This window comes from Coregonus lavaretus (assembly GCF_964263955.1).
Source record: "Coregonus lavaretus genome assembly, chromosome: 40".
Taxonomy (NCBI): domain Eukaryota; kingdom Metazoa; phylum Chordata; class Actinopteri; order Salmoniformes; family Salmonidae; genus Coregonus; species Coregonus lavaretus.
Window position 1 is genome coordinate 2,355,063 of NC_140027.1, and position 24,989 is coordinate 2,380,051.

General features: G+C 45.2%; 1 protein-coding gene across 1 annotated transcript in view; it reads left to right on the plus strand.

Annotated features, from left to right (window-relative positions):
• The first annotated feature begins 3,338 nt into the window (after window positions 1–3,338).
• The window catches only part of LOC311113793 (myosin-9-like), a 32,340-nt gene continuing 10,689 nt past the window's right edge, over window positions 3,339–24,989 (plus strand). The window contains exons 1-28 of the mRNA XM_084157105.1: window positions 3,339–3,468; window positions 9,576–9,907; window positions 10,203–10,359; window positions 11,524–11,551; window positions 11,723–11,816; window positions 12,299–12,316; window positions 14,761–14,853; window positions 14,996–15,059; window positions 15,552–15,650; window positions 16,247–16,390; window positions 17,365–17,460; window positions 17,751–18,022; window positions 18,244–18,417; window positions 18,732–18,905; window positions 19,143–19,257; window positions 19,642–19,835; window positions 19,982–20,103; window positions 20,237–20,306; window positions 20,408–20,568; window positions 20,712–20,820; window positions 20,930–21,061; window positions 21,472–21,678; window positions 21,950–22,087; window positions 22,364–22,487; window positions 22,656–22,827; window positions 23,137–23,349; window positions 23,545–23,689; window positions 24,008–24,214. Coding sequence (XP_084013231.1) covers window positions 9,581–9,907; window positions 10,203–10,359; window positions 11,524–11,551; window positions 11,723–11,816; window positions 12,299–12,316; window positions 14,761–14,853; window positions 14,996–15,059; window positions 15,552–15,650; window positions 16,247–16,390; window positions 17,365–17,460; window positions 17,751–18,022; window positions 18,244–18,417; window positions 18,732–18,905; window positions 19,143–19,257; window positions 19,642–19,835; window positions 19,982–20,103; window positions 20,237–20,306; window positions 20,408–20,568; window positions 20,712–20,820; window positions 20,930–21,061; window positions 21,472–21,678; window positions 21,950–22,087; window positions 22,364–22,487; window positions 22,656–22,827; window positions 23,137–23,349; window positions 23,545–23,689; window positions 24,008–24,214 — 3,849 coding nt within the window. The 5' untranslated portion in view covers window positions 3,339–3,468; window positions 9,576–9,580. The remainder of the gene's footprint in view (window positions 3,469–9,575; window positions 9,908–10,202; window positions 10,360–11,523; window positions 11,552–11,722; window positions 11,817–12,298; window positions 12,317–14,760; window positions 14,854–14,995; window positions 15,060–15,551; window positions 15,651–16,246; window positions 16,391–17,364; window positions 17,461–17,750; window positions 18,023–18,243; window positions 18,418–18,731; window positions 18,906–19,142; window positions 19,258–19,641; window positions 19,836–19,981; window positions 20,104–20,236; window positions 20,307–20,407; window positions 20,569–20,711; window positions 20,821–20,929; window positions 21,062–21,471; window positions 21,679–21,949; window positions 22,088–22,363; window positions 22,488–22,655; window positions 22,828–23,136; window positions 23,350–23,544; window positions 23,690–24,007; window positions 24,215–24,989) is intronic.

Here is a 24,989-nt window from a genome sequence, read left to right on the forward strand (position 1 = left end):
CATTGTTTCTATTTTATAACAGGTAGAGGAGATGAATTCTCCGGTAACTTTGCTTTTACTGTACCTGTAGTTTCTGAAGTTGTCCACAGGAGGGAGCCCTCTTCATTCAACATGATGAGAAAACCCCAACACTGCTCAACTGAATCATCATAGTTTGCCAGTGCCACACCTCCCTCTCTCTACACAGCAGAGGTGGATGTGCAGAAACACGTCCAGAAGCGGCTTCCAAATCATCCGTGCACCCTCTCCAACCCCCTCGCGCCACATCTCTGGGTGCTGCGTCTACAGTTCCCCCACAGTGAAATTACTCAACCACATTACATGATTTGACATGACCATTCCCTCCAATAACAGTCTTTGGATGCTTGTGCAAGTGATCTAACATGATCTTCTCTCTCTCTGGAGGCGTTCATTGTATTGCTATGTGTAGACCTACTGCACTAATATCGCTACATGGTATGTTAAAGCCACTACCATGAAAAGTCCCATGACGCTTTCTAACCTGTTTTGTCCTATGTTGTCCTGAAGCTGATGACAGGATGTTACATCATAACCTATGTAGTGTTACATCAAACCATGCACTGTGGTGGTTGAAATTGACGTAACAGGATATTAAGAATGAAGTAACACACAGAGAAAAAGAATACTGTGAAGTGAGCTACTGTATCACAGACACATTCCTCCTTACATATATAACCTGTAAGTACACTCAAGATGAGTCAGGTTGGTTTTATCTAGATAATAGCACTCCCCTGCAGTTTAACCATATTGGTTCTACCCTGAACTGCAGATACCATATGTAATTAATAAGTGTATACATATGTGCATGTGTCAGTGGTGGCTGATGACTCGATCTCTCTTTCACTTTAGTGTCAACTGTTGCAAGACGTCTGCCCTCCTCTGCAGCCTATCTGTTCATATTTGATGCCAGGCTGCTTGAAGGAGAGGAGAAGGGGATGGGGTAATAGCAGGGTTGTAAAAGTAACTTGACACCACAGAACAAACACAATGAACCACACCTCCCTACCGCTCTCTTTCTCACTCACTCGTTCTCTGGCCCTCTTTGACGGTATTAGGTAGAGAAGTCATGAAAACTCCTACATTGGGGAATTGTGGATGCCTGGGGCTAGTTTTCATACTCATACCTGCTGAATCTTTTGTATGTGCTTTTTAACCAGATCGGTTTGTGAGGCACTTCATTTCATCTTGGCAGCCCAATTCTGATCTTTTTTTCGTTAATTTTTGATGTGATCCTCTGTAGCTCAATTGGTAGAGCATGGCTCTTGTAACGCCAGGGTAGTGGGTTCGATCCCCGGGACCACCCATACGTAAAAATGTATTCACACATGACTGTAAGTCGCTTTGGATAAAAGCGTCTGCTAAATGGCATATTATTATTATCTGATGTGATTGGTCAAAATACCAATTAATGGAAAAAATATCAGAATTGGGCTGCCTGTGTAAACACAACCTTTGACGTTCATTCTTCTCTAATGGCGTGATAAGGATGACGTGACAAAGTTGTATAAATATGTCACAGGTGTGACGAATGCCCTATTATTACAGAGCATGCACTGGCCCAGGTGCTCCTAATTGAGTCTGTTAACTGATTCATTGAAACGTGATTGGCTCCCTGTATTTCCCTGTCTCCTTAATAATCCTTGTTTAGTTTGTTTGAGGTGTGGCCAGTCAGGGGAAGCTGTGGCAGAGTGCCTTTGAAGTGGTTGGTTTGCAAAGAGAAGTATGATTTTAGTTAGTTGAAATGCTTTCCCTGCATGGAAACCTGTTTTTGTTTGATTCGATTGTTTTGTATCCTCCCTCCATGTTGTTTTGCTAAGGTAGAGCAGAGCTACTGTATATAATGAAGAGATGGTCTTGTCTCTGGGCTAATAATGGGAGTCGTCCAAAAGCCAGTCTGCTTATCGTGCACAGAGTTTGACGGGAGTGTAAACCCTCTAACTTTGTCTCTTCCTCTCTGGGTAGAGCGAACTTGGTTTAGGGAAGTTGAAATTGGGAGAGAGAAATAAACTGTGACCTGTCTCAGACTTTCATTCTCTGTACTTCCACTCAAGCCCATTCTAAAATAACCTGTGTGTCCTATGCCATGAGTTATTCAGCGGCCTCTATGCGCTTGGTGTAAACCTAGGGTGTGTAGATGGCTCTATGGTACCGAATTTAGTTGTCACAGCACGTCTCGGCCAGGGTGTGACAAATGCACGCAAATGTTTACCTAGTTTTTAATACATAATAAAAATAAGCAAAAGTGTACACTGTATGGTGAGGTGTTCAATCACATTGATGAACAAATGCTACTACAGTACCATTAGTGTATCTTTATTGACACCCACCCACTCTGGCCATGTTCGGCGTGGCTGCAGATCAGACTTTTCTACACCCCTCTTCCCAACAGCTAAAGGTCTCAAAGCTTCTACTGTCTCCCCCACCTGTCCCCCCTCCAGCCCCCAAGCCTTCTGTGGCCTGGGGCAGAATATCACGGGAAGGGCAGGTACAGACAAGGTTCCTGCATTCTCCACACACACTCCTCTCAGACCAGATGCTCACCTTCTGTCGCAACACCTCTTCCTCTCTCCTTCCCAAGCCTTACCATCCATTATGGTTAAATAACAAACAGATCTGTTAATAGCAATATGTATTGGCCTGGGTGACGTCTGCTGCTGGAGATAAGTGGTAGATATTTGACTATGGCGCTAAAGTATTGGTAGTTTATTCTTTGGAAATTGACAATACAAAGTGATAATTCACCAAATCAACCTTATCAATATGCATGATCATCCCTCCAAATCCCACTGTACTTCTCCTACCTCATTATGTTGTTGTTGGTTGATACATGGAGGGGGTGTGCAAATATCTACCTGCAATATGGTCTGACTGTGACCATCATCCTCTGAACCGCCCAGGGAAACCCTGTCGCCTCTTCTAATGGCGCCTGGCTACTTCCTTGTTCTAGCAGGTTAGGAGAATTGTCATAGCAGATTAGGATAATTAACGTGTCAGGTTAGAAGAACTATAGTAGCAGATGCTACAAGGGCGGCAGGTAACCTAGCAATTAAGAGTGTTGGGCCAGAAAGGTCGCTGGTTCGAATCCCTGAACCGACTAGATGAAAAATCTGCAGATGTGTTCTTGAGCAAGACACTTGCCCATGTAAATCGCCCTGGATAAGCGCATCTGCTAAATGACTCAAATGTAAATGTAAGTAGCCAAGAGCCAATACAAGAGGGGGCGGGGTTTCCCTGGCGTTTCTTCCCTAGTCTCACCTGTGAATTATAAAGTGGGCGTATCATAGTTTAGATATGGCCACCCTATTTCAGCCACCCCCGCCGCAGAGACAACAGAAACCGAGATCAATGAGAAGGCACGAATCTGCTGTAGCGTTTTCTTGAGTTTGCTGTCGCGCGGATTGAGTTGCCTTTGCAAACACGGAAACCGATAGAGCAACCGAGCAGAAGGTAAGTTTTTATCAAGGTTACCCATCTGTCGATCCCGCTGTAATCCACTTCTAATAATATGTTAGTACTTACTTCGAAGTCTGTTGCGGGAAGCTCTACGAACGACGGCAGACAAGTAGGTTATTTTTAATAGATACTTTTTAATGTGCGAATCTAGACCGCACTACTCGACGTCAGGGTAGCCTTTTAAATCTGCGTCGTCACTGCTTCAGGTGAGAACGTAGTCGGTGATAGTAACAAAGGGACACTTGGACAGATTACAAACTACATTGTTAGTTGATGGGACTTAATATTGATACTCTCTTTCTAGTATTTTCACATTAGTCCTGTCAAATTTTCACTGACAATTTGAGTATAGTTAACCTGGATGACAACATCTGCAGAGGTATGCCAATTGTAGGCTACCTGTACAAACAATGATTTCCCCTTGTCATAAGTAATTAACAATGACAACTCCCAGCCAATGTCCAATCCTATGCTCTGATGCCCAAAGTTGGTGGCTATTCCAAACCACAGCGATCAACCCTGTAGTAGTGCACTTTACGTTGACCAATTTACTGTTTTTAGGGAAGCTACTCTGAATATATAGTTTACTAAACTACCAATTAGTTCACACTAAAATAAATTCATGGTTTACTTAACTGAAGTCTACAATGCACATTGTTTAAATGACTTCTTGCAATTCATGGTCTGACATTTTCAGAATTTTTTATATTTTTATTTTACATTTTTAACATTTTAGTCATTTAGCAGACGCTCTTATCCAGAGCGACTTACAGTTAGTGCATACATTATATTATATTTTTCATACTGGCCCCCCGTGGGAATCGAACCCACAACCCTGGCGTTGCAAACACCATGCTCTACTGAGCTACATCCCTGCTGGCCATTCCCTCCCCTACCCTGGACGACGCTGGGCCAATTGTGCGCCGCCCCATGGGTCTCCCGGTCGCGGCCGGCTACAACAGAGCCTGGATTCGAACCAGGATCTCTTAGACCACTGCGCCACTCGGGAGTCCACATAAATGAGAATTAGGCAGGTCTGATGCCGAAAAATACAGGTCTCACACCTATAAATATAAAATACTAGTTGTACTAAATGTAGTTCACTGCTCCCCAACACTGCCGATTTATCTGATGTTTGGTTGTCTTGAAGTTGGAATTTGAGGCCATGGCTTGGAGGGTTGATGAGAGCACAAAATGCACACAAGCCCTGGTATGGATCTGCCCTAAGGATACACAATTTGCACACACTCATTCAAATGGTTTTGGCACCTGAAATACTGGGTCTTCAGTTTTTAAGTTGAGTGTTTCATATGGTTAAGGTGTGGCACTCAACTATCAACTATTGAGCCAAACCTGTATTCAGTTCAGTGAATGTCCTTCTCAGGCCACTGGGTTGTCTTCAAGCGATTTAGCAGAATGCAATGTTCATGGTAGGAATCTAGTCCTTCCTTGGACACTAGCCCATACACCCCTTAACATAGAATTATGATTAGTACATATCTGTTCCGCAATCACATCTACAATCTTGCTTAGTCACTTCCCCCACCCATTTTTTCTAGATACTAAAGTTGTTAATGCCAGACAAGAGATAAATAAGAGACAGCCTGGTCTCCGTATACAACACGTAAATGTAAATCCGGGGGACTGAAATTAATATATGTTACATTCAGTATGGTTACATAAGACAGAAGGTTACTTAAGGCAAAAAATAAAGTTGGGCCGGGGGCATATAACGCAAATGTCTAGTAACCCAAAGGTTGTGTGTTCGAATCTCATCACGACAGCTTTTACGTTTTTGCAACTACTTTTTAGCTACTCTACTTGGCATGTTGGCTAACCTTAACCCCAGCTAACATTAGCCACCTAGCTAACGTTCCCGACGACAAATTGGAATTCGTAACATATCATATGAAATGGATGATGGACATCCACAAATGAATACATTGCATACGAAACGTAACACATTATACTAATTGGAGTGTCCCGAATTTACATTTACTATGTTACGTCTACCCCTGAGTCAAGATTTTAAATAGGGGGGAATTAAGCCTAACTGGAGTGTCAGATGGGCGATGTTTGCACTGTTGGGACTATTCCATTGGTTCCATTGTGCCATGCAATTAAGCCCAGCTAGTATTTGAACGATTTCAAAATGCTGTTTGTTTGAACCCAGGTCTGATGAGGTCACCACTGGCTAATGTCTAGTTTTGACAGACCTGCCCTGCTCTCCTCAGCAACACGTTTCAACGCCTCTCTTCGCACTTGTGTTCTTGGCCTCCATTCAATCCAGTCTTTAGCTTGGCTTCCCCCTGCCCTTAACACAGACAGCCACATGCCACCTCCATCTGCAGCAGCTTGAGCTATAGGGCTTTATTATGCTGTCTGACAACAGTTTTGAACCAAAATGGCTGGATAACCTAGGGAAATAATACTGGTTGGTAGCAGAGTTGGATGAGTTGCCAAACAGGATTTATAGCAGGTTTTCCCAACCACCAGGCCACAAAGCATTGGCTACTGGTTCGCCACATTATTATTATTTCCCCCCCCCCGCTGGTTTATAGGACTAGTTGGCATTTTCAGACCTTCTCTTTCCAAATACTTTTTGAACCCAGATCTGGACCCAATGTACAGAAATCTAATCGGGCAACTGCAAGACGAACCATGCTGGGTCCCTCAAGTGTGAATGGATAAGGAGGTGTGTTAAAGGGCAATTCCGCCACTTTTCATTATCTCCAGCAACTTTTAAACTTTTATATTTATGTGCCTATTTCACACATGTAGACACTGGTATTGTGCTGGAGATGATGGAAATTAGGTTGAAAAGTGGTGGAATTGCCCTTTAATTGACACTAGTCATTTGAGTTGACAAGCCAGTCATGAGTTGAAAGGTGACTTGGAAATCCTTGGCAGTCACAGCCCACCGTATGGGCTTACTCTCTGATCCTCTAACACTATGACAATGGGTACCATCAATTGTGGATGTCAGTAGTGTCCGTTTTGACTGAAGTTGGGCAATCAGGAAATGCATGTGTCGGAACTGCAACACCATATTACGCAACTTCCTGTGGAAGTTGGCTCACGGTTAGCACTTTGCTGTTGAAAACCCACATTCATGTGAAAGTTTCACATTCTCATGGTCATCTTGTCTGCATTTCCTCGTGTCTCCCATGAGAACCCATTCCTCCTATGTGTTTCAGATGGGGCTTACGTGCATGAGGTTAGCCGCCTGATACCAGATCTGTTTGTGCCAACTTCTTGTCACTCAATGTCACGTTTGGTCTGAGGGACAAGGAGTTGGCGAGACTGCACAAACAGATCTGGGATCAGGCTAGCATGCGGGGGTCATTATGAGTGGGAACAGTTAGTCCTGTATTAGTCCTGATTTAAGATGGGTAGTCACTCTGGTTTAGTAGTCCGCTCCTGCTGTGTTGGTCCTGGCACATGTAGTGGGCAACCAACAGCATGGACACAGAGATCCTTTAGGTGATCCACCTCCTCCCCCTCTGTCTTTAATCAGAGCATCAGTCTGAGCCTATAATGAACTTGGACACCTGGATGTTATCCAGCTGGATGTTATCGCTCTATCCCTCTCTCTCATCCCTCTCTATCCCCCTTTCTCTCCCTCCTTCTCTCTCTGTCCCAATTATTTTACACGTTCTCCCTGATAGGGGGGACAGGGGTTAGAGACACACACTGTTTAGTGTCACCACCTCAGGGAATATGGGTGACCTGATCAGGGTGATAGATCTGGACACAGCCTCATCAGCCTTCAACCAGTATAAGGCAGCGTTTACACAGGCAGCCCAATTCTGTTCTTTTTTCCACTTATTGTGTTTTTATCAATCACCTAAGATCTTTTCACATCAGATCTTTTTCAGTTCTGATCTAATTGGTCAAAAGACAAATAGGTGAGATGAATTGGGCTGCCTGTGTAAACGCAGCCTAGAATGCATATCATTATAATGGTGGACAAGGCAACCCTGTACAGGTTATGTAAGCCTAAAGATATTGATCAGACCTGGAATGGATTTTACAATGTTACCAAAACTGGTTATGACTGGGTGTTGTAGCCTGAGGCCAATGAGTATGTACACACACCCTGACACACACACACACACACCCTTGAAAGGGTCATAGCTAGATACGCGAGCAGATAGAAATAGAAATTGACCTAGAATACCTGGGCATGTATTCATAAAGCGCCTCAGTCTAGGAGTTCTGATCTAGGATCAGCCTTTTGGATCATAATGAATAAGATTATGGACAGGTGGGACCTTATCCTAGATCAGCACTGTGGCTACTCTGAGACACTTTATGAATACAGGCCCTGTGATCGAAGGGGGAAGTATTAGGTTAAGATGTAGATCTGTCTGTGTATTCACCAATTTAACATGGTGACGGCGTCTGTTCTTAAGGGTGTGGTCTGTCTGTGACTGAGTATAATTAAACATCTCTGTCTAAACTTGCTCCAGACATTCCTCACTGGCTGTCCTGTTTTTTTGTTCCCCTTCAAATTAAGTTAGGAAGCCCTCATTTGTCTTCCTCTGACTGGTCCACTGCTCTTTATCTGTCCTTAAGACAACGTTATGTAATAAATGACAGCTGTGGTGCATTCATTAGGGCACACTGTAGCAAAACAGTTTGCAACAAAAAACAAGCGTTTCTTATTAGACAAAGTTCAGGTAGTCCCTTCCTGTTTCATTCCATTTTCTTCCATTTGGTGATGAACATGATACTGAGAACGCTATGTGGTGTTAAAGTACACAACTGTCCAGTGTCCATTTTAAGAAGAATTGTCAACTTCATCAAGCATAGCCATCAAGCAATAGTGGGAGTGTTCTGTTTTGGTAATTAGGGGATAGAAAGATGAAACAAGAGAGAGTTTTGGAAATTTGTGGAATTCCCTGTTCTAATGAGTGGGCCAGTTTATCGGTCGCGTACACAGATTTGCAGATGTTATCGCATGTGCAGCGAAATGCTTGTTTCCAGCTCCAACAGTTCAGTAATACCTAGCGATTCAAAAAAAACCACACACACAATCCATAAAAATGAAGGAATATCAGAACGAGAATGTGACCCTGGTTGGAAGATGGGATGGCCAGGTAAACGAGGGAGGGGGGGGTGTAAGATGCATGTATGGAACAGTGGAGGGGGAGATTGGAGAGACGCATGACTATCTATGTAGGGAGCACCAGGTCAATGCCCAGAAGTTGTCTCGTCTTGTAGAGGGCAGCAGTAGTGAGAAAGACCAGCTTGTAAGGGCCAAAGGTCACAATAGAAATGTGTGTGTCTGTCTCACTGTGTGTGTGGGAATCCAATGACATGTGCATGCACTATTCCTGATTGTCACAACCCATTTAGAGTCTGATCCAGTTTATGTTTGGCAAAGGCAGTCCATAACACCTCTTATGTCTCATGAGACAATCTACCAAGCTTACAGAGGATCATCCTCGTAATACATCCTCATAGTACAACCTCTAGCGAGCAGCCGTGCGTGAGCGCGTGCCTGCGGATGTGCGCATCCTCTCATACATGGCAGATAACGCAAATATTCCTGAGAAGCATGTTTCACTTAACGCATGTTTACTTCACGCATAGCAATGCATTTTCAGCAAATGGGAATCGCATGTTTAACCTTTTATAACAAGCTCATGTTCAGCGTTGTCAACAATGACCACATGCTCTGAAATGGTTACAGTAATTTGATATAGGTCAATTTTAGGACCATGCTGTGCATATGACCTGAACTTAAACGGGTTGAGTGAATTATATGCTTTATTGTTTCACTCAAACTTTGTCTCTAAGGTATGACATCTATAGGAGTGGGGTGCCGTATGACCAAAATAATTACATCAGTTGAACTGTACCGTTTGTCATTTATAAAGGCCCGAACTGCACCTGCATACCGTTTTGAGCGCCCCTCACTTTAAAGGACAAACTCCTGGCCCAAACCATGATCATCAATTCATTATTTTTCACTGGGCGTTTCCATGACTCATATTTTTCCTCTCTACCCTACAGCCACAATGTCACTTTCCTTTCCCCATCCTACCTCCTGGGTGGTGCGTTGTCTAATCGTTGTTATTATCTTTGTTCTACAGCCACCATGTCGGAAGCGGACAAGTTCCTCTACAGAGACGGCGGTAAGGTCGCCAACCCCCTAGACCAGGCCGACTGGGCCACCAAGAAGCTAGTATGGGTCCCTTCGGAGACGCTGGGGTTCGTGACCGGCTCCGTCAAGGAAGAGCAGGGAGAGGTGTGCGTGGTGGAGCTAGCCGATACAGGCAAGAAGGTGACAGTAAATAAAGACGACATCCAGAAGATGAACCCTCCCAAGTTCAATAAGGTGGAGGACATGGCCGAGCTCACGTGTTTGAACGAGGCCTCAGTGCTGCACAACCTCAAGGAGAGGTACTACTCTGGCCTTATCTACGTGAGTGTTTTACGTGCTTCATGTGCCCATATTTACATAAATACACCATCCGCATACATACGTGTAAAATAACACATGTATACAGTAAAATGTAATAATTGCGCAGACTCTTATTCAGAACAATTGAAATGTCTGTATACAGTAGGATAAATACACAGCACTCTGGACGACCAATGATGTAACAGTATATTATACACCTTCACCTTTTGACATTGTGAGCCGTTTGGATCAGAATGTTGGTATAGATGGTTAGTGTTGCCTGTCTGCTGAAAGTTCCTTCTCTTGTACCTTTCAGACGTACTCTGGCCTCTTCTGTGTGGTGATAAACCCCTACAAGTACCTGCCCATCTACTCGGAGAACATCATTGAGATGTACAAGGGCAAGAAGAGACACGAGATGCCCCCTCACATCTACGCCATCACAGACAACGCTTACAGGAGTATGATGCAGGGTGAGAGAGTGTGATGACACACATACACACCTGTGCTACACACACACACACACACCTACAGTGAGGGAAAAAAGTATTTGATCCCCTGCTGATTTTGTAAGTTTTCCCACTGACAAAGAAATGATCAGTCTATAATTTGAATGGTAGGTTTATTTGAACAGTGAGAGACAGAATAACAACAACAAAATCCAGAAACACGCATGTCAAAAATGTTATAAATTGATTTATATTTTAATGAGGGAAATAAGTATTTGACCCCCTCTCAATCAGAAAGATTTCTGGCTCCCAGGTGTCTTTTTATACAGGTAACGAGCTGAGATTAGGAGTGAGGAAAGTGTTGTGGTCAGATGAGACCAAAATGGAGCTCTTTGGCATCAACTCAACTCGCCGTGTTTGGAGGAGGAGGAATGCTGCCTATGACCCCAAGAACACCATCCCCACCGTCAAACATGGAGGTGGAAACATTATGCTTTGGGGGTGTTTTTCTGCTAAGGGGACAGGACAACTTCACCACATCAAAGGGACGATGGACGGGGCCATGTACCGTCAAATCTTGGGTGAGAACCTCCTTCCCTCAGCCAGGGCATTGACAATGGGTCGTGGATGGGAATTCCAGCATGACAATGACCCAAAACACACAGCCAAGGCAACAAAGGAGTGGCTCAAGAAGAAGCACATTAAGGTCCTGGAGTGGCCTAGCCAGTCTTCAGACCTTAATCCCATAGAAAATCTGTGGAGGGAGCTGAAGGTTCGAGTTGCAAAACGTCAGCCTCGAAACATTAATGACTTGGAGAAGATCTGCAAAGAGGAGTGGGACAAAATCCCTCCTGAGATGTGTGCAAACCTGGTGGCCAACTACAAGAAATGTCTGACCTCTGATTGCCAACAAGGGTTTTGCCACCAAGTATTAAGTCATGTTTTGCAGAGGGGTCAAATACTTTTCCCTCATTAAAATGCAAATCAATTTATAACATTTTTGACATGCTTTTTTCTGGATTTTTTTGTTATTCTCTCTCACTGTTCAAATAAACCTACCATTCAAATTATAGACTGATCATTTCTTTGTCAGTGGGCAAACAAAATCAGCAGGGGATCAAATACTTTTTTCCCTCACTGTATAACCTCACGCACACACTCACATGTATTTTCTATCTTCCATTTCAGATCGTGAGGATCAGTCCATCCTCTGCACGTAAGCCATGTCTCTGATCAAAATCTTGCCTGTGTTTTATTTATGCATATTGTCTAGCTCCTATGAGATTTGTCTTTTGCCGTCTGTTCCCATCTTCAATCAGCAACTCCTGTAATCCCTCCCTCCCTCCCTCATTTCTCTCCTTGTCCCTTTTTCTCTTCTTTCCTACAGAGGAGAATCAGGAGCTGGAAAGACTGAGAACACCAAGAAAGTTATCCAGTATCTGGCACACGTTGCATCTTCCTTTAAGTCCAAGAAAGACCAGGTCAGTACCAGCCCTCCTTTTTACCTCCTCACTTGCCTTCTTCCTACACTTCCATTCTCTGTCCTCTAGTTTTCCTGTTCCGCTGTTCATGTTCTCATCCCCCTGTAGTTATTCTCTGAGTCAGGGTAGTTGTTCCGTATTCCTAACATTCCTGTTTCAGGCCCGGACCTGCCTGCCTCGCATCCCTGCAGTCACCAGGGCCCGTATTCATAAAGCGTGCTGATCTAGGACCAGTTTTTGCATTTTAACTCTTGCTATGAGCAAAATGTACATGGACGGGGCGACCTGATCCTTGATCAGCACTGTCTCCTACTGAGACACTTTATGAATAGGGGCCCATTTACTGAACTGGGATTGTTGAATACAGCCCATTTGAGAATCATTCCAGTCCCTTCCAGTTGCGTGACACTGAGTTTTTACGTTAGTACTTGTGTTAAACTCTCTCTCTCTTTCTCTCTTTATCCATCGTTCCCCATCTCTAGGGTGCAGCATTGGCACATGTGAGTTAATCTCTCCCTCTCGCTCGCCATCTTCCCCGCTCGCCAGTTATCTTTCCCTTCATGTACATGTATGTTCTACTAACTGCAGTCAGTCTGTCTGTCTGCAAGCTGTGTGGTGGTGTAATGTACAGGTGAAAAGATGTATTTGAGGTGTGATGAAGGATCCTCATATGTTATACCAAAAATCCTTAGATTTAGGTTGAAAAGAGAACTGCATGATATTTCAAATGACCGCATAGTGAAGCAGACTGCTTCGGACTGCGTTTACACAGGCTGCCCAATTCTGATCTTTTTTTTCTCACTAATGGTATTTTGACCAATCAGATCAGCTCTGAAAAATATTTGATATGGTGTGTGAAAAAAATGTCAGAATTGGGCCACTGTGTAAACGCAGCCCCAGAATCCCATTTAAGTTGTATGTAGTTAGCAGGTGTTTAGCCTTAAGTACAGTTCTCATGAGTCAAGCCACACTAGTAGTTTTTTTTTTATTATTTTTTTTTTTTTCATTTAGCAGACGCTCTTATCCAGAGCGACTTACAGGAGCAATTAGGGTTAAGTGCCTTGCTCAAGGGCACATTGACAGATTTTTCACCTAGTCGGCTTGGGGATTAGAACCAGCGACCTTTCGGTTACTGGCACAACGCTCTTAACCACTAAGCTACCTGCCGCCCACTCTTGTTTGTCTGAACTGCAATAACAGCGAACTGTCCCACCCCACACCCTGGCATTTGTCCACCTGAACAGGCAGTCAACAACAAAAGCTGATTAATCTGCAGTTTTGGTTGTTAAACGCCTGTGCGCTATCTTGGAATCTCTGAGATGATCTCAAATGCTTTAAATGCTTAGCATCTTTTGTGCTTGCGTGGGCTGGTCTTGTGGTCGGGACGGTGGAGTGTGTGGGCTGGGCTTGTGGTCGGGAGAGTGTGTGGGCTGGGCTTGTGGTCGGGACGGTGGAGTGTGTGTGGGCTGGGCTTGTGGTCGGGACGGGAGAGTGTGTGGGCTGGGCTTGTGGTCGGGACGGTGGAGTGTGTGGGCTGGGCTTGTGGAATGGAGAGTGTGTGGGCTGGGCTTGTGGTCGGGACGGGGGAGTGTGTGGGCTGGGCTTGTGGTCGGGACGGGGGAGTGTGTGGGCTTGTACTTGGGCAACAGGTCTGGAATGTGGAATATTTAACATGAATGAGTGTACGGGTTTATTAGGAAACTATAGCTTCACTGGGGTCATACAAACCAAGGAAGTATTATAATGGTAGCATATCCTACTGTTTACTGCTTACAGCGACGCACACCTGCTAATTATATACGTCTATTATGAACACTGATATAAGGCGGCATACACTCGGTGGCCAGTTTTAGGTACTCCACCCCGTTCACGAAAATGGTTCGTTCTTACAGACAGTGAGTCACGTGGCTTGCTATATAAAGCAGGCAGACGGGCATTCAGTTACTGTTTGATTGCAAATTAGACTGGGCAAAACGAGTGACCTAGGCGACTTTGAGTGTGGTATGATTATCAGTGCCAGGCACCCCGGTTCCAGAATCTCAAACGGCCGGCCTCTTGGGCTTTTCACGCACGACAGCGTCTAAGATTTACCGAAAAAGGTGCGAAAAACAAAAAACATCCGTTCAGTGGCAGTCCTGTGGGCGAAAACAGCTCGTTGATGACAGGTCGAAGGAGAATGGCAAGAATCATGCACGCTAACAGGCTGGCCACAAACAGGCAAATAATGGCGCAGGACAACAGTAGTGTACAGAATGGCATCTCGGAACGCACAACTCGTCGGTCTTGTCACGGATTGGCTATTGCAACAGACGACCACACAGAGTTCCACTCCTATCAACACTTCTATCAGTGGGCACTCTATCACCAATGCTGGACAATTGAGGAGTGGAAAAGCATAGCCTGGTCCAATGAATCCTGGTTCCTGTTGCGTCATGCTGATGGCAGAATCAGGGTTTGGCGTAAGCAGCAGTCCATGGATCCATCCTGCCTGGTGTCAACGGTACAGGCTGGTGGAGGTGGTGTATTGGTGTGGGGAATGTTTTTTTCCTGGCAATTAGGTCCCTTGATACCAATTGAGCAACGTTTGAACGCCACACCTTGTAGAGTCCATGCCCTGAAGAATTCAGGCTGTTCTGGAGGCAAAGAGGGGGTCCAACCCGGTACTAGATGGGTGTACCTAATAAAATGGCCAATGAGTGTACGCATGTGCGTAACATTGCTGTAGTTCCACGATTAACACATGGAGTCAAGCAGGTGATCCCAATGCTTCTCGACAAGATGAAATGCAATGCTTGCTGCAATGAATGAAGTAGTTGAAGCACCTTACTGAATGAACGCTCATGTTGAGTCATCCTGCCAGCCATAATGATGTTAACATTTGGTATATGTGTGAATATATTTATATGTATGTGAATATACTGTATGTACATGTTTTTGTCACCAGGGGGAGCTAGAGAAACAGCTTCTGCAGGCTAACCCCATCCTAGAGGCCTTTGGAAACGGCAAGACGGTCAAGAATGACAACTCCTCCAGATTCGTAAGAACCTTTTTTTTACCATCTTCGCGCAATTATGTGGTGATGGTAATGACTAGAGACCAGTATTGACTGTAACTGGATCCACTGCCACCTGGTCATACAAATTACAGATTTCTCCTCCTCGCTTTCTCACTCTTTCTAGGGGAAGTTTATCCGGATCAACTTTGACGTCAATGGATACATTGTGGGAGCCAACATTGAAACTTGTATCCTTTTAATCAATGAGTCTTCATAATTCTTGAAGGACATACAGTCTTCAAGCTAGAATCCTTAGTTGAAACGATAACAAAGCGGACACCCCGCCTCTGTTTTGGTAAAAAGTTGAGGGATGGGCCTGGATCAATATAACCACTCTCAAATTCATGGATAGAGCTATGGATGCAAGGACTGACCATCCATGATAGCAACATTTTTAGTTTTAACCATGTCCTGAAGCTATACAGTGTTTAACATTTTACATGGTTTACAAACATTTGAGTCAAACAAGCTTATATCTTGGGTTCTGATGGTGCAACACAGTTGAACTAAGCTCATGATGCATTTATAAGTTATTCTTCAAGAATCATTGGTTATATATCATTCATTTCTAAGTCCAAAAATAAATGTAGCAACTAAGGATTCTAGCTTTAACGTACAATATTCCACAACTTATGGGTTGTCGGTAGGTTTTTTTTTTTCTTGACGAACCATGTTGCCAGATCTGCTGGAAAAGTCGAGAGCCATCCGACAGGCTAAGGATGAAAGAGCCTTCCATATCTTCTACTACATGCTCACAGGAGCTGGGGAGAAAATGCGCTGTGAGTGAGAAACAAACTAATTGTATATAGGGCGGCAGGTAGCTTAGTGGTTAAGAGCATTGTGCCAGTAACCGAAAGGTCGCTGGTTCTAATCCCCGAGCCGACTAGGTGAAAAATCTGACTGTGCCCTTGAGCAAGGCACTTAACCCTAATTGCTCCTGTAAGTCGCTCTGGATAAGAGCATCTGCTAAATGACTAAAATGTAAATGTATATAAATTGTTATGCTATGTTAAAAACATTTTATTTATTTTTTGTTGAGGGGATATTACATTTGCGTCATTTAGCAGACACACTTAACCCTAATTTCTCCTCTAAGTCGCTTTGGATAAGTTCCTTGCTCAAGGCCAGATCGAACCAACAACCTTTAGGTTACTGGCCCAACGCTCTTAACCGCTAGGCTACATGCTGCCCATTATTATAAGTGTAATGGTTGGACTGTAAAATACGTTTTTGATTTTAAATAAAATTATATCCAGTAACCCTTAAAGCCTGCCTTTTTTATAATGCTTTATAACTTGTAATAACTAATAAGCATGTATGAGCCTTTTTATAGTATCTTATAGTAAGGCTTATAATGTTATGTCTCTCTAACCAGCCGAGCTATGTCTGGAGGACTACAAGAACTACCGCTTCCTGACCTACGGGAACGTGACCATCCCTGGTCAGCAGGACCATGACCTGTTTGTGGAGACCATGGACGCCTTCAACATCATGAGCATCCCAGAGGAGGAGCGGATAGGTACACTGACTCCCCTCTGTCACACTTGATTCTTAGCCTATAATACTGTAATACTACAGTGTTCAAATAGCTTTTTCCAGATCAAATCAAATCAAATTTTATTGGTCACATGCGCCGAATACAACAGGTGCAGACATTACAGTCAAATGCTTACTTACAGCCCTTAACCAACAGTGCATTTATTTTTAACAAAAAAAGTGAACATAAAACAACAACAAAAAAAGTGTTGAGAAAAAAAAGAGCAGAAGTAAAATAAAGTGACAGTAGGGAGGCTATATATACAGGGGGGTACCGTTGCAGAGTCAATGTGCGGGGGCACCGGCTAGTTGAGGTAGTTGAGGTAATATGTACATGTGGGTAGAGTTAAAGTGACTATGCAAATAATTAACAGAGTAGCAGCAGCGTAAAAAGGATGGGGTGGGGGGGCAGTGCAAATAGTCCGGGTAGCCATGATTAGCTGTTCAGGAGTCTTATGGCTTGGGGGTAGAAGCTGTTGAGAAGTCTTTTGGACCTAGACTTGGCACTCCGGTACCGCTTGCCGTGCGGTAGCAGAGAGAACAGTCTATGACTAGGGTGGCTGGAGTCTTTGACAATTTTGAGGGCCTTCCTCTGACACCGCCTGGTATAGAGGTCCTGGATGGCAGGAAGCTTGGCCCCAGTGATGTACTGGGCCGTACGCACTACCCTCTGTAGTGCCTTGCGGTCGGAGGCCAAGCAGTTGCCATACCAGGCGGTGATGCAACCAGTCAGGATGCTCTCGATGGTGCAGCTGTATAATTTTTTTGAGGATCTGAGGACCCATGCCAAATCTTTTCAGTCTCCTGAGGGGGAATAGGCTTTGTCGTGCCCTCTTCACGACTGTCTTGGTGTGTTTGGACCATGATAGTTCGTTGGTGATGTGGACAATGGTGATGTGGATCAATGCAATTTATGTAAATAACTATTGGTTGGTTGATGATGCTGTTCTCCCTCAGGTCTTCTGAAGACTGTGTCTGCCGTGCTCCAGCTGGGGAACATGAGCTTCAAGAAGGAGCGGAACTCTGACCAGGCCTCCATGCCTGACGATACAGGTACTTCACATCTGGTTTTCACTAATCATTTCTGGGGTTCCACCAGGATCGGTACTGGGTTAATTTTTGTTTTAGTCCTGCACTAACACACCTGTTTCTACTAATCATGAGCTCTGTGATTAATTGAATCAAATGCATTAGTGCTGGGTTAGAACAAAAGTACTACTCCGCCACTTGGGTCCTTAATGAGACTTTGTCTCCTGCAACCTTCCTTCATAGCTTCTACAATCCCTTACCTTCTCCATTCATCCAGCACCACCCACTCACCCACCCCTTTCTCTCTCCCTCAGCGGCCCAGAAAGTGTGCCACCTGCTGGGCATGAACGTGACCGACTTCACCCGGGCCATCCTGTCCCCCAGGATCAAGGTAGGCAGGGACTACGTTCAGAAGGCCCAGACCCAGGAGCAGGCTGAGTTTGCGGTGGAAGCCCTGGCCAAGGCCTCCTACGAGAGGATGTTCCGCTGGCTAGTGATGAGGATCAACAAGGCCCTGGACAAGACCAAGAGACAGGGAGCCTCCTTCATCGGCATCCTGGACATCGCTGGCTTTGAGATCTTTGAGGTAAGATTGTGGAAAAGGGGTATGTTTTTGGTTGGTCATTGAATACAAACAATGGATTGGCATGAGTGGTCATTGATTGCCAATGGTTTTCAAAACATATCTTAATCTCTTTTTAGTTAGATCTTTACTGCTTTCTCACATTAAGATAAACTTTTCATTTCTGAGTTCTCACCAAAAAGGTGTATCTAATTAATGAGTACCTTCTGTCTTTTCCCATGTAGCTGAACTCATTTGAGCAGCTGTGCATCAACTACACCAACGAGAAGCTGCAGCAGCTGTTCAACCACACCATGTTTGTCCTGGAGCAGGAGGAGTACCAGAGGGAGGGCATCGAGTGGAGCTTCATCGACTTTGGCCTGGACCTGCAGCCCTGCATCGACCTCATCGAGAAGCATGTAAGTATATCGCCACTACCTCCTCTTCCCTAATGGGCCTGAGGCTTATGTGATTTGTTCTGTTCCAAATTACACTAAAACAATTAACCAGTCTTTGGACAAGCATAAACAGCAATCCATTATTTGGTTTCATTTACCTGGCGACTGTCACCAAATGTTAACTTTAGCATTTTTTCCCAAAACCAATGCCAAAGTCAATAAAGTTAGCATATTTTAAATGTCCTGCACAAGCCAACATGCACCGAATTAGTGTCTCCACATAGCTTAATCTTTCTCTTTCTGTCTTTTTTTTTGTCCCCCTTTGCTGTTCCTAGGCCAGTCCTCCTGGTGTGCTGGCTTTGCTGGATGAAGAGTGCTGGTTCCCCAAGGCCACAGACAAGAGCTTTGTGGAGAAGGTGGTTCAGGAGCAGGGCAACAACCCCAAGTTCCAGAAGCCCAAGAAACTCAAGGACTCTGCTGACTTCTGCATCATCCACTACGCTGGAAAGGTCAGTTACCACTCGTGTGGGGGAATCTATCAATCTCTAATTGGGTTGCACAATTCGGGGAACTTTATTCAAGTTCTTAGGGTTTTCAGAGATCCTCCAACCGGAACTTCTGAAAAACCAGCGAATTCTGCTAGAATTTTGCAACCCTAATAATTTATCTTGAACCCGATCAAATTGGTAAAACCACAACTTCTTGAAAGGTCAGCTATGTGATCACAAAATGGTTCCCCTCCCCAGGTGGACTACAAGGCAGATGAGTGGCTGATGAAGAACATGGACCCCCTGAATGACAACGTGGCCACGCTGCTCAACCAGTCCACTGACAAGTTTGTGTCGGAGCTCTGGAAAGATGGTAAATCTCGAGATTATAGACAGTTGACTAGACCAGTGGAGGCTGCTGAGGGGAGGACGGCTCATAATAATTGCTGGGATGGAGTGAATGGAATGGCATCAAACACATAGAAAACATTATTATAAGCTGTCCTCCCCTCAGCAGCCTCCACTGGAACTAGACAGTAACTGGGTTGGGCTGTAGACTCTAATAGTGTGATGTCACCTACTGTTGGTACATAGAACTGCATGATTGGTGTTGGCCAATAGAACTGCATGTATGCCTTTCTGTATGTTTGAACTGAGAAAGTACATGGTGAATGAACTGCAGGAAAGATGAGTTGATAAGTGATATCTATGATCCTGTTTCTCCTTATCATGCTCCCTTTCTCTGTCGCTCTCTCAGTGGACCGTATTGTGGGTCTGGACAAAGTTGCTGGGATGTCTGATGGCGGGCTGCACGGGGCAACTAAGATCCGTAAGGGCATGTTCCGCACCGTGGGCCAGCTTTACAAGGAGCAGCTGTCCAACCTCATGACCACTCTCAGGAACACCAACCCCAACTTCGTCCGCTGCATCATCCCCAACCACGAGAAGAAGGTATGGCGTCTACAGTCATCAAATCTTCCATTGCTCAATGATTGTTTTGACTATAAACTTCAATGATCAATACAAAACACAGGCAGTTGGTCTATGTACTATAAAATAATATGTAAAATCCTGACTCTTCACTTTGTCACTGTTAGTCTGGTAAGCTGGAGCCCCACCTGGTTCTGGACCAGCTGAGGTGTAATGGAGTTCTGGAGGGGATCCGTATCTGCAGACAGGGCTTCCCCAACCGCATCGTCTTCCAGGAGTTCAGACAGAGGTAACCACGGGAGACGGGACCATATCTTTGTATGGTCTTCATCTCCTACCTGTTTATCAGCATCACTGTGAGCAGACTAGACTGTTACTGTATTTCAGTGTCTTATCTTCTTAAACTACTCCTGTTCTCCCAGATATGAGATCCTCACTCCTAACGCCATTCCCAAGGGATTTATGGACGGCAAACAAGCCTGTGTGCTCATGGTAAGAGGCGTCAGACCAAACCATCATTCAGCAGTCTTCCAATGTCATTCTGAAATTCCCAATGACGTTCCCAAACGTCATCCTCTCCTTCCTCTTCCCAGATCAAGGCCCTGGAGCTGGATTCCAACCTGTTCCGGATTGGCCAGAGTAAGGTGTTTTTCCGGGCCGGAGTCTTGGCCCACCTGGAGGAGGAGAGGGACATTAAGATCACCGACATAATCATCAGCTTCCAGTCCTGGTGTCGCGGATACGTGGCCCGCAAGTAAACAACTTGTCATTTAGAGCAGTAACTATTATAGGTTTGGCTTATGGTTTTATACTGTATATTAGTTGGTGTGAGTGCGCTATGTACACATCTGCTAATAACATGATCATGTAGATGAATGTCTTTTTGTCTGTCTCCAGAGCCTTCACTAAGAGACAGCAGCAGCTGACTGCTATGAAGGTGATCCAGAGGAACTGTTCTGCCTACCTCAAACTCAGGAACTGGCAGTGGTGGAGACTCTTCACCAAGGTACACACACTCCGTTGCAAATCAACATGGGAGTGTTGCAGACCTCATCCCCTACTCCTCCGCTACCTACATTGTCCTGAGTCCCTGTCTTCTTCCTCTACTCCCCCAGGTGAAGCCTCTGCTGCAGGTGACCAGGCAGGAGGAGGAGATGCAGGCCAGGGAGGATGAGCTGGAGAAGACCAAGGAGAGGCAGCAGCAGGCTGAGCAGCAGCTGCAGGAGTTTGAGGCCAAGCAGCAGCAGGTATGGAGTGTCCCTTCTAGAAATTATATTTCTATGGATTAGACTAAACCCCAATTTAAGGTAATGACTTGTACACTCAGAACGATTATGAATTGCATCTACTTGGTGCCTTTCAATATGTCTTATAAGGGTGGTTTCCTAGACACAGATTAGGCCTAATCCTGGACTAAGAAGCATTTAACTGAGATTTTCTATTGAGTTTTCTTTTTAGTCCAATGCTTAATCTGTCCATGAAATCGCCCCTAGTGTCTTATACATTTGTTAGGGGCTGGAGTGAGTCACTTTCATACTATGTGACACCATAATATCCTAAACCACTCAGCATTTCAGCCTTACTGTGTATCATTGCCCTGTTTCTAACACATAGCCCTCTGCCCCCCCCCCCCCCCCCCCCCCCCCCCCCCCCCCAGCTGAATGCAGAGAAGCAAGCCCTGCAGGAGCAGTTGCAGGCGGAGACGGAGCTGTGTGCCGAGGCGGAGGAGATGCGCTCCAGGCTGGCCACCAGGAAGCAGGAGCTGGAGGAGATCCTCCACGACCTGGAGGCCCGGGTGGAGGAGGAAGAGGAGAGGGTCACCCAGCTACAGACTGAGCGGAAGAAGATGCAGACGAACATCACGGTAGAGCTTTGAAATATTCTTAATGATGGACTCTGTAACTTTCCCTTGCTAATTGAGCCTTGTGGTCCAAACCTGTCAGAAGTCACATGTAAATAGATATGAACACTATTTCTCCTATTAAATTGCCTTTGCAAATTGTCCATTTTCACTGGTTTTCATTTCACCCTCCAAGGGGTGTGTCACTTTTAATGAACTTGGAGAGGAAGGGAGTGATGGAGGTGAAAACATCTTAATTAAAACATTCCATCTCTCTCCCGCCATCTGTCTGCAGGACCTGGAGCAGCAGTTGGATGAGGAGGAGGCAGCCAGGCAGAAGCTGCAGCTGGAGAAGATGACCACAGACGCCAAGCTGAAGAAGATAGAGGAGAATGTCATGGTGCTGGACGACCAGAACAACAAACTCAATAAGGTTTGTAGTACAAGTTGATGGTTTTTCGGATGAATGAAATAATCAATTAGGCAGTCATTCATTCCAGCAATGAAGCCAACAATCATGGACCGATTTTTATATTTATTAAGAGTAAATTACTGTTAGTAATTCAGGGACAAGGTGTTAACTTTGAATGTAATATCGGGTGTGTAACCTTTTGGGGTTGTTATTGTGTAACCGTTTGGGGTTGTTATTGTGTAACCGTTTGGGGTTGTTATTGTGTAACCGTTTGGGGTTGTTATTGTTTGCTTGCAGGAGAAGAAGCTGTTGGAGGAACGTATCTCAGAGTTCACCACCAACATGGCTGAGGAGGAGGAGAAGTCCAAGAGCCTGCAGAAACTCAAGAACAAGCACGAGGCCATGATTGCTGACATGGAGGGTAGGTGGACCATAGAGATTCTATGCTTATGAGGTGAACCACTTTTCCTTGCCTCTTGTCCTTTATCTGTACTGATCTGAAAAGCACTGGTGAGAGCAATCTGAGACAAGGAGGGACACTAAAGTATTGAGAAGTAACCCTGCTTTCCCATCCCTCTCCCTCCATCAGACCGGCTGAGGAAGGAGGAGAAGAGTCGTCAAGAGCTGGAAAAGAACCGCAGGAAGCTGGAGGGAGACTCCACGGAGCTGCATGACCAGATGGCTGACCTGCAGGCCCAGATAGCCGAGCTCCGAGCCCAGCTGGCCAAGAAGGAGGAGGAGCTAATGGCTGCTCTAGCCAGGTGAGGGGAAAGGGAAACCCATAATTGGAGAAGGGGCCCAAATTGTGTATCAAAAGTATTTTTGACATTAGAAATGAAGCATTATAGGCCGGATGTACGAAGACAAACATAGGCCTGCATTTGGTTGGACTGAACTAGAGGTGTTATTTTACTTTCCATTGAAAGTTTGATTTGCTGTTGTTGATTTAGGATCTCATTAAGCCCATACAGTAAAAACAAAGTTAAGTCTACAAAATAGTCTTGTATGACTTTCATTTCAATGCCTTCCACTCTAACCCCCATCCTCCTTCGCTTCCCACCACCCTCCAGGATAGAGGAGGAGGCCGGGGCCAAGAACACGGCCCAGAAGAAGATCCGGGAGCTGGAGGCACAGCTTTCTGAGCTGCAGGAGGACCTGGAGCTGGAGAGGGCTGCGAGGGCCAAGGCTGAGAAACACCGCAGGGACCTGGGAGAGGAACTAGAGGCTCTGAAGACTGAGCTGGAGGACACACTGGACTCTACTGCAGCACAGCAGGAGCTCAGGTACTGGGAGCATGCGCACACACACACACACACACACACACACACACACAGTTGGTGAAGGAGAGCGAGACAGTGGTTTGCCATGCGTAAATGTCAAGTTGTAGTAATAAACACTTAACCGTTGAAGACATATGGTGCCATTTCTCAATTCCCCTCTTCCTCCACCACCTTCAATCGCTCCATCCTGTTGTTCAGAAACAAGCGTGAGACGGAGGTGACCCAGCTAAAGAAGATTCTGGAGGACGAGGCCAAGGTGCACGAGCAGCAGGTGGCAGACTTGAGGCACAAACACAACCAGGCCTTCGACGAGCTCAACGAACAGCTGGAGCAGGCCAAGAGGGTGAGAGCTCACTTCCACTGCATTATACTGTTCATATGTAGACATTATGGTTCTCTAACATGACCGTGGGAATCTTTTCTCTTCCTGTTTCAATATTGCTTGTCGGTTGACCGGTCAGACCGTAACATTTGAGGTTTTTCTGAGGTTTTACTGTAATAGTTTGTATTTCATATTGAAGTCTTCATATGCACGAAGTTATATAACCAACCGTACAGTATGAACATTAACGCTTCCTCAGAAGTAAAACAAGCTATACATGATAGTATTTTGGTAGAGAACCGCCTATGTAACCTCCTGCCCATGTGTCCGCTCCTTCAGAACAAGGTGTCAGTGGAGAAAGCCAAGCAGGCTATGGAAAGCGAACATAATGAGCTGGCCATCGAGCTGAAGAACCTGAACCAGGGGAAGGTTGAGTCAGAGCACCGCAGGAAGAAGGCTGAGACCCAGGTCCAGGAACTGCAGATCAAACACACAGAGAGCGAGAGGCAAAGGAAGGAGCTGGCTGACAAGGTGGCCAAGATGCAGGTAGGTGTGGACTGGATTTTGGATACTGTGGCTTGGCCGTAGGTGATGGAGAAAGGGAATAATATGAGGCAAGAGGGTGGCGGAATGGGGATCCAGAACACTTTGGGGCATTTCAAAGTGTTATTATGATGGGTTGGTTGGTGGATGGATAGATTAACATTATGTATATTCGGGATGGATCCTCAAAGTTCTACAGCTGCACCATCGAGAGCATCCTGACTGGTTGCATCACCGCCTGGTATGGCAACTGCTCGGCCTCCGACCGCAAGGCACTACGGAGGGTAGTGCATACGGCCCAGTAAATCACTGGGGCCAAGCTTCCTGCCATCCAGGACCTCTATACCAGGCGGTGTCAGAGGAAGGCCCTAAAAATTGTCAGACTCCAGCCACCCTAGTCATAGACTGTTCTCTCTGCTACCGCATGGCAAGCAGTACCAGAGCGCCATGTCTAGGTCCAAAAGGCTTCTTAACAGCTTCTACCCCCAAGCCATAAGACTCCTGAACAGCTAATCAAATGGCTACCTGGACTATTTGGATTGTCCCCCCCACCCCCTCTTTTACGCTGCTGCTACTCTGTTTATTATCTATGCATAGTCACTAACTCTACCCACATGTACATATTACCTCGACTAACCGGTGTCCCTGCACATTGACTCTGTACCGGTACCCCCTGTATATAACCTCCCTACTGTTATTTTATTTTACTGCTGCTCTTTAATTATTTGTTATTTTTTACTTAAGAAAAAAATTAACTGCATTGTTGGTTAAGGGCTTG